Genomic DNA, 9,417 nt, shown 5'->3' with positions numbered 1-9,417 from the left:
TTTCATGGTATTGATGGTTTCCTCAAGGAGATCTGCAATGACAGTGTTCCACCACAGGTATCTTCCCAGTGCTTCCTGTGCTGTAGAACCTGCAGGCTCTGAATATACGTGTATGTCCAAAAAATATATATTAGAAAATTGCCACTGAGGAAAATACCTTAAGTTAAAAGTTGTAACTTTTTCTTTAAATAAAGAGATTTATTTCAGTTTAGTCACCGATTTTATTTTGCAATTAAAAATGCTTTTATTTTTGTAAGGCGCCAAACCGGATATAGTTGTATCCACTCGTTGCCTTGACAGCACAGACGATAACGCCGTGCAGCTGCGGTTGTAGACGACACATCAAGCGGTACGCAGGAGACCGGGCCAAGCAGCGCTCGGCGTCAATGTCCCCGCTGCTCACGAAGTGAAGCATGGGCTCCGCGGCAACGCAGTCATGGCCAGATCCACCAACCGAAGCGCAGAGGACGGGGATCCCCGTGTAACCGCCCCCACGGACCGCGCGGAGGTGCGGGACCTGGCCGAGCCCCGGGAGCTGTCTCTGGAGGAGGTGCTGAAGTCCTACGAGCAGCCCATCAACGAGGAGCAGGCATGGGCGGTGTGCTACCAGTGCTGCAGCGGGCTCAGGGTGCCCCGCCCGCCGTCCGGGAGACCCGGTCGGGTGAAGGACCCGTCCTCTATCCTCCTGCACCGGGACGGAACCGTGTCGTTAAAGGAGGAGCCGCAACCCGACGGTAGGACCGAACCCCAACTGTTCCTTATCCCCCCCAAACTTACATCCTGAATCAAAACAAACGCGGGAAACCATCATTAAACCAGGTCTTCTAGTTTTTAAAATGTAGGTTATAATTAAACTCCCAACACCTAAATATCCCTTTTCATATTCGGTAAAAAATAAAAAATAAAATAAAAATAAAAAATTCATCCGCTTATTAGTTTGTAAACAGTTTGAGTACTGAAGTCTGCAAAGTGTACTAATAAACTGCGGGTTGTAAGATTTACAGTAATGTTGCGGAATTTAATGGTAATATTACATTTCTCATTAGAAACCTTAAATAATGGTTTTTACTTTGGAAACTGTGGGGGGAAAAGCAGTTCTTTCTTAAATCAAGTGGTTTTCCAGGGGAGTTTGGCACACAGGAACAATTCCCTTCCCAGCTAGAATTCACATTTCCGCCTTATGTTGTGCTTTGGTATTTCAAATTCTTTTAAAACAAAGTGAAATTTACTCGTGCAATGCATATTTAGAATAATCTCACATCCACTGCCAACAGGGATGACTGTGCCGGTAAATGATTAATTATTCAAAGAGTAAAGCTTTACCCGAGCTTCCTTTCATTTAAGAACCGTTTTTAGAGACGAGCAAATGTGGATCGAAGCAAACAAGATTTTAGCGCAGTCTCCTAGTTTTCCGAAATTCCCGTTTGAATTGAGCTTGCACCGCCATAATATCTTCCCGGATGTGAAGTATTTATGTCCTCACTGCGGTGTAGGAGATCTGCTCCAGAGTCTGCATGGAGACAACTGGAGGCCAAACTATGTGTGCATATTTAACCATCTGTGGAAAAATGTAATCCACGTTTTAAAGAGCTACAGTGTTCTAGAGAGAGATTCATACACCTTGATTTTTTTTCCACAAACGCTATCAGCATCTGTGTGAAGTGGAGAGAGAATTTTTTTTTTTTACAGGGTGAATTTTGTATTTGCCCCCCCCCCATCTACTCTGATTTTTTTGAAAATAAAATCTATCTTAACCAGCTGTACTCAAGAAGAAGTCAACTGATTGATTCCACCTGTGTTTATTAATTTAATGCCATATGGATTGCAGAGTTTGTTGGAAAACCGTAGTGAACAAACCTAAAAGTAAAGTTGTGGAGAACTTTAGAGCCCATTTGAACATCTCAAAACGTATCTGTGTCGGGCAAAGAGAGAGTAGAAGCAGAAGCAGCAGAGATACGTTCCCAGGACAGTCAGAAGATTAGCCGATTTTAAAGTTTGCTGAAAGTGATGCTCACTCTCCAGCAGGAAAATGTCCCTAAGCATGCAGCCAGAACTATAATGGTTTAGAATATTAAAGTCTTTCACTGAATCTAATGAAGCTGTTAATGTGGCGCCATTAATGAAAAGAGGCATTTTAATTTTAATGTGCAATCATTGCACAAGCAGTTACAGGGGTATTGTTTGCCTGGTAGAGTGAACACTTGTAAACTTGTAGGTGCGTTAAAAAGACGTTGAAACTTTCTGACTAACGCCGAGTAGATTCTCCTCAGAGATCCCTCTGGGTGACGGAGAAGTGTCCTGTTGTTTCTGATGCCAGTGAACACATCGGTTGGGTTTTTTTATTTGGATTACTTCTTTACATGCCTCCAGACATGTGCTCTGGTTCACAAAAACCTTTATTGGTTTTCTGTGGTAATATTATGACCTTCAGCCAAGTTAATCTGCTTTCTGCATACACTGAAAAAAGAGACCCGGTGATCCAACTTAAATATATTGTGCTAACCACAAATAATCATATGAAGTTATTAAGTTAAGTTTATTAGGTTGTAAATGAAATAAAGTAAGTCTGATAAACTTTATTCAATTACTTGTGACTAATTAAAACTTTCCTAAAAAGTTGGAGCTCCATTCTGTTTTTAATTTCAGTGTACGTTAGTAAAAAGCAAAAACAAAAAAAACAATAAGATATAAAGTTGAGTTTCTAACAATGAACAGACATGATGGTCACCGTGCTTGTGGTTTCCATGCCAATCTGTCACTGCTATAAAAATGGACGACATATCGAGGATACAAGTTGTGTTTTTTAAAACTCTACGGAGGGACAACAACCTTGATCCAGACTGTAGCTGTTCATAGAGTTTTTAACTAATGTGTTAATCTGTGATGGGTATCTTCAAGGAAAACGTTCCCACATTCCTGTTATCACATTTCTCCCGTCCTCTTGTGTGCTCACAAGCACGAAAACATGAAATAATCCTCACATCATCAGGGACGGTGGGCCTCTCCTCCTTCTCTGCTGTTTCCTCTGGCATCACCGGCCTCCTCGGATTTGATGCCGGATTCGATGGTAAACACGAGAGCCGGTGTGCAGTTTTTCAGACGCTGCTGACATCAGCTGTGACTCTGACTCCCCCCCACCATCAGACGGAGCACAAATCTGAGCCGAAGCAGCCGTCGTAACATGAGCCGCGGTGGCGCAACGGGCCCATAAAAGGCTGAATTGTTACGACGCAGCTGCATAGGAGCGCTCATCAGCCACCTGCCATCTGGAGCTCGGCGCCTGAGATCCGTCTCTGCAGTTTTGGTGGAAAAATAACAATATGGGGGAGTGTATTCTAGAGGCAGCTTGTAAAGATTTCATGGGCTATAGCAGATATGTGTGAAATAATAAATGTGGTGTTAAAATTCATTGCTGCAGACTTTAGATGGATTCAAATTAAGTTTTGCGCTCCGGTTCTCCAAAGTACCAGAACTTCTCCTAAATATGTGTTCAAAATTGATAGTGTTTTAAGATTATTTAATCCCAAGGTTCTCACGCTGTGGTACCAAACTGGTTACCTTTTATTTGAATAGTAAATGCAGTATGACGCACCAACGACCAAAACAAAGTTGGAGCACGCTGATCTATGCTTCAGCAGGTTTTCTTAAAACAGAAGATCAGTGAAGGACTTGCTGATTTACCATGAGCAGCGTCTTGAGCTATGGTCTAATTTCAGACAAATATTTTGTTCAAAAGTTCTTATTCAAGGAGGAAGATGTTTTTGAGTCTTTTAGTCTTTGTAGCAAGTCTGGCTGAAGACCTTATGGTCACAGGATCCACTGATCCTGTTTAAAAGGATCTGGAAATCCTGTTGTCATTTCAAACCCAGACCGTAATAAGGAATGTAAATATGCCTACTGAATCACAACACCTTCACTGTCTCTATTTGGACTCAACTTCTGACAGCAGTGAGGTTTTATTTTCTCATCTATTTAATTTGAACAATCCTCTTTCAGCTTCCTCAGAGCTGTAATCTAATCTGAAAACTCTAAGCAGAGGTTGTGGAATAACTGGACTTTAAATAGCTCTAATCTTTGCTCTGAGTCATTGGAGCTCTTATATAAACTCCAGAGATTGAGGTTCGTCTTGATTCTCTTACACAGAAGGTCCTCAGGAAGTCAAGGTCCACATATAATAATGACTTCTGCCAGATAAAAGCCATTTGCACCACAGACCTTATCCACCAAGAAACCAAAGCAGCTCATTGTAGACTATGATAGTTTGCATTCAGTTGAAAAAATGAATGTGAATCAGTATTGATTTACTGATTATCTCATTTTAGTCTTTGCATTTCTTGAGAAAAAGGTTTGACAACGAGGTAAAAAGTCCAAAATGAAACAGTCATGCCTTTTAAACTGCACATATTAGGCGTGACTGTTGCTTTTAGGTGCATAGGTATGTATAGATAAAGGCTGATGAAGTCATTTTATGAGTATAGTCGTACACTGACAGAGTGATAGTTCTATGATAAAAGCCTCATAAAGTTTTACATGATTTCAGTTTTGTTTTAGCTCATAAAATCTGCTCAGAAGAGAAGAGAGCTCACATAGGATACTTTATTTTTTCTTTGCAGAACTTTCAGCATCTATAGATCGGCTAGGTGCTGTAGGTTCAAATATCAGAAGATGAGAAATATGTTGAAAAGTGTAAAAGCATTCTTGACTGAACTTGAGCTGTCTCGCAAAAATGTTGTCTAAATATGAAAATGCTCCAAAATACCAGTAAAATACGTCAGTTTGTGATTATAAAAGGATTCTATGTGGAAAGTTAAAGGAGAAAGAATACTTTACAATGTCAAGTATTGGGTTTATTGACATTTGGCTTTTTTAATAAAAACCGAGCAGCAAGTGTCTTAAAGATCAGAAAACATCACAATCGTCACAGGTAACAACCCAGCAGCTTTTTCCTGCGCTGACATCTGAATCTCTCTTTTTTTTTTAGATTTGGTGGATTTATGGCCATGGCTCCAGCTCATATAACGGCTGCTTTCACACTTTTCCATTTCTTCTGTATTGTTTGCCTCCTCTGATCACTCATTATCAAGCCTGTTCCTCTGAACCCAGTTTGCTTTTTCTTCCGTCACATTTCTCCTTCCTTATTTCCATGGCAACAGGAGGCAAAGTCCACACTGGGGGAGCTTTTGAGTTACTGCGTCTTAACGAAGGAAACAGGGAGGTGTCGGGCTTCTGAGGATGAAAGCGATCCGTCATTAGCCGGTGTAAACTGTGTGTGACTGACGGCAAGGAGTTCTGCCAGGTCCAGCAGGACTTATCGTCGCGTCTACCGGAGAAGTCGGGAACCCGACGATATGTTTGCGTTTTGGTTGGCAGAAACATGCTCTGCGTAGATGACACAGGCCGTCTGTCTTTATGTATAAGGTTGTTATTCTCTGCAATAAAAATCCATCTCCTCTGTTTGAGCCAGGCGTGGGGGGGCTACAGCTTGTGAGTGTTTATTTTCTCCAGAGTGACTTTGAGTCCCACGGGCTAAAAGTAACGTAGAAATGAGACAATATAAATGTAGTAAGGAGGACTCGTTTGGGTTGTCGCTCTGTTTTTATATTCCATATCTGCTTTGACTTTCCACAACAGAATGACACTAACGATGAGATGGGATGGGAGTCTGAGTTTGAGATACGGCTCATGACTGAAAGAACGAGATCTCGGATGCAGAGAGGTGAAACGAGCTTCCTCCACAGAGCTGGCTGAGCTGTAGGATTTTAGGCATTCGGTTGAGTTGTTCTGTCCAACGTTTCACCTCGGGTGTATTAACGCTAAGGACCAGGACCAGGCTTGATGTCAGCTCACTCAAATTTCTTTTAATTGTGTAGTTGTTGGGTACAAATTGAGAGATGGTTTGTTTATAACAGCCATGGTGCATGAAATGTCATCCTTGCAAAAAAAAAAAAAAAATGTTTCCATAACTTACCCAGGCGGGCATTGCTGCAGTTCAACCACTGAAACGCACCAAAACCCAGGAGGAGTGAAGCATGCAGCCAGATCTTCTGTTGTTTGATTGGACTTGCCTGCAGTCTGGAATCTAAATCATTTTCAAATACTTGAGTTTTGTTTATATCCATGGAAATCCATCAGGATTAAAACCCCTCAGCTTATTTGGACCCATGAGTTTCACGTAAAGTAATTATATTTGGAAAATCTGCATTAGGTAATAAACACTCCCCTAAAATCGGTTACTGCTCCTTTAAACCTTCTCTAAAGCCTTATCCAGGTTAGCTCTGACTATCGTTAGCTCTGGCTGGATAAGGCATCGCTGGGCTATTGCGTTGTGCATAATTTATTTAAATTTTTGAGGGCAGAGCTGTAGGTGTCCTGGAGGCTCTCGGTTAACAAAATTCTAACATTTCTGCTAAATTTGCATGTCATTGCACCCCTCAATTAGATGAAAGCATATTTATGTGTTAGAATGGTCCAGTCAAAGTCCAGAAATATAAAACCGATTAAGAAATCTGTTCAAAGACATGAAACTCGTTCACTCTTCCTCTCTGCTTAATCTGAGTTTGATCTATTTTCAAGTTCAACACCAAAAAAACTCTCATTTGTATTTGCTGTGAGAAAAAGTTTGTAAAACTATTAAATCACCGTGTTAGAATCCAAATGCATGCCACACCTTTCAGAATTTTATTTGACTCAGAATCGTCCGCTGCCTTGTGTCGGTCTGTCACTTAAAATCCCAATAAGCCATTTTGATGTTTGTGGCTGAAACATACAGAGGAAAAAGGAAAGTCTAAGGGGTGGGAATACTTTTGCAAGGTGCTGTGAGGAGTGGCTCAGCTCAAGAGAAGATAACCGGTCCATTCGCAGCCGCCTCCCGTTTTTCCAGAGCGCATGGCTCGCTGTGTGTTTTTCCCAGGAGCTGAGCTGCAGGGCTGCTGGGGGATTTTCACTGCAGATTCTTTCCCTCTTTTGTGTTCACCGGGCCGTAGCTGTGGGAAGGTATCATCGGTTTCACTCGGTGACCCGGGCGCTGCATTATTGCGGACCTGCACGACAGGTTTTACAGGGCTTCATGTTGTTGTCTCCTTCCTGAGTGGAGGGCTTTGTAATGGACTCTCCTTTTGTTGCTGATGGAAGCAGCGTCTCTTTTCGCACAGGAAACGGGCCGAGGCTCTGCTGGTCGATGCGCTCACTCACGCCCTGCTGCCAGCGCTTTGTTGTAGACAGCGAAAGATGCCAACTGTTTCCTGCAGCACAAGCAGACCTACAGGGCAAAAACTCGATTCGTCGCCCCGAGAGTCCGACTGTCGGTGGTGCGGACACCTTTACTAACAATGTGTCATCTTTAAATAGCCTGCAACCGAAAGTTGCTGAAGTCTTAGAAATGTGGTTTTGTCTTTTATTTAACTCAGAATTATCCGGGAAAAACAAGTTAAACTTTCTATTTCCATTTCCAATGAAATGATAATGAATCTGATTAAGCATAAAACACAGGAATGCAGAGCAGTTATAATATTTTAGAGTTTATTACTCAGACATCTTTGATAATAAACACTGTGTAGTTGCTGCCTACAGTTTCCTGTTTTGTACAGTATGTTTCAGGTTTCCTGATGAATAGCCTCGCATCTTTTCTCCCTGATCTATATTTGTGTTCGTCCAGTCTCCCGTTTGTCCGCTGAGCTGCTGATAAAGGAGTTTCAGGCCTCCTCGGCTGTTGCTACTGACATCTGAGCCAAGAGGAAAGGCTTGTTTGACTCTTTGACACGGGCACACCAAGCTAACCCGTCTGCGGTCAAAAACTCCAGTTCAGATGAGCTAAACGGAGTCAAACAACCGCAGTTGCAGCAACAGGAGCTTTAAAGTTATTTGAAATTGTGGCATAAAGATATTTTTGCTAAAAGTGCCAAATTTAAACCCGAACTTAACTTCAAATGCAACATTAGCCCACAAAAAACAGAGTTATGATGTTCACCTTGAGTTCTTAAATACGTTTTTTTTTTCTTCATTTTGTACACATGTGGCTTTAACATTGTTTATTTGATGTTTGATTAACATTTGATTAATGTCCAAAATGGCTTTCGATGCTTCCACGTCTTTCAAAATCATGTTTGGAAATATTTACGGTTGTGAACACGAATAGGAAAAAAATGGAGTACAGTACAACAATATCACTTGTATTGCTTTACTTACTGCTGTTTTAAAACTACAGTTGGCATGTTAAAAACATGTCTGTTTGGCAGGAGACTGCAGACTAGCTAGACTGCTAGTGTTAGGTCAAGAGAAACATTCACTCAACTTAGCGGAAATTTCTTCTGAATTTTGTCTTGATAGTTTTGTTTCTATTTTCTGTTGTCATTGGCAGGGTACAACTTGGTCAGGGCAAAATAATACCCTGATAACGTCAAATGGGGGTATTTTTATCCAAAGTTATCTTCCTGGTGTGTCCAGATGTAATTGTTTTTGGTGTGATGTGTTTTCCGCAGTGATTCTGAATAGATGTGATGGTCTGTTGAGCTTTTCTGGTTTTTTCAGTTCTTTAAGCTCCCGTCTTAGCTTCAGGATGTATTTGTTTTGGTTCGCATTGTAACCTGCTGTCTGCAATTCACACCTGGCCATTGTTGCTAATTCTCCTCTGTCGTCTCCTCCTCTGTTATTATTCCGTCTGGTTCTCGTCATTTCCATTCGTCTTTCTCCTGCTTGGTTCCTTTTTACTCATCCATGCACAGATAATGATGATTAGCTTTTGCCAATTCAAAAAGCTGTGTTCATCACGCGCCACTTCTTACTCACCTTGTGGATGTTTTGTTTTGCTTTGACAGCCGATAATTTAAAGTTATTTTCTGTAATCTACTCATTGTCTGCCGTTCGTTTCATTTAGTATTCTGTGTCGTTTCGTAGGTCATTCTCTTTCTGTGATTTCTTGTGTTCTAGTTTCTTCCTGATGTAGGAAGCTGCAGCCAGCCTTTCTGCTGTTCTTCACAGCTTCATCACTGAGCCATTTATGAAGTTGGATATTAAATAAGCTGCTCTCCAGCTACCAATTACCACCCATTTAAACAGACTCATCTCAGTACATTACATATGTCATTGAAAAGTTTGTTTATTTACGCAATTCCATTTATATAGCTCCATAAAGATGCTGTAGATGTAATATTTTTCAAGTACAGTATATTGAATTGCAATCATCATCATGCAGTTGGTAGAATGTAAGCATCAAGTGTCATACATTCATGTTATTTGTATCCATAACATATTTAACTCTTTAAATAGTTTCCATCAAATGCCCACAGAGAAAAGTGTAGACAGAAAAAAGTCCTGAAAATAAGGATTAGTCTTAATGAATACCGTTATTGTGATTTTCAGCAATAATACTGCAATAAAATTGGAAATGCTGAAAATGTGCTGTCTTGTGTTCAAGCAATT

At 41.0% G+C, this 9,417-nt stretch overlaps 1 protein-coding gene across 1 annotated transcript in view; it reads left to right on the top strand.

Moving 5' to 3' along the window:
• Positions 1-277: 277 nt before the first annotated feature.
• spire2 (spire-type actin nucleation factor 2) overlaps positions 278-9,417 on the top strand; it is a 28,767-nt gene continuing 19,627 nt past the window's right edge. The window contains exon 1 of the mRNA XM_008411798.3: positions 278-734. Coding sequence (XP_008410020.1) covers positions 437-734 — 298 coding nt within the window. The 5' untranslated portion in view covers positions 278-436. The remainder of the gene's footprint in view (positions 735-9,417) is intronic.

This window comes from Poecilia reticulata, chromosome 6 (genome assembly GCF_904066995.2).
Source record: "Poecilia reticulata chromosome 6, P_reticulata-male-v2, whole genome shotgun sequence".
NCBI lineage: Eukaryota > Metazoa > Chordata > Actinopteri > Cyprinodontiformes > Poeciliidae > Poecilia > Poecilia reticulata.
The sequence above is the reverse complement of the archived record's forward strand: the minus strand, read 5'-3'. Positions and strand labels throughout refer to the sequence as shown.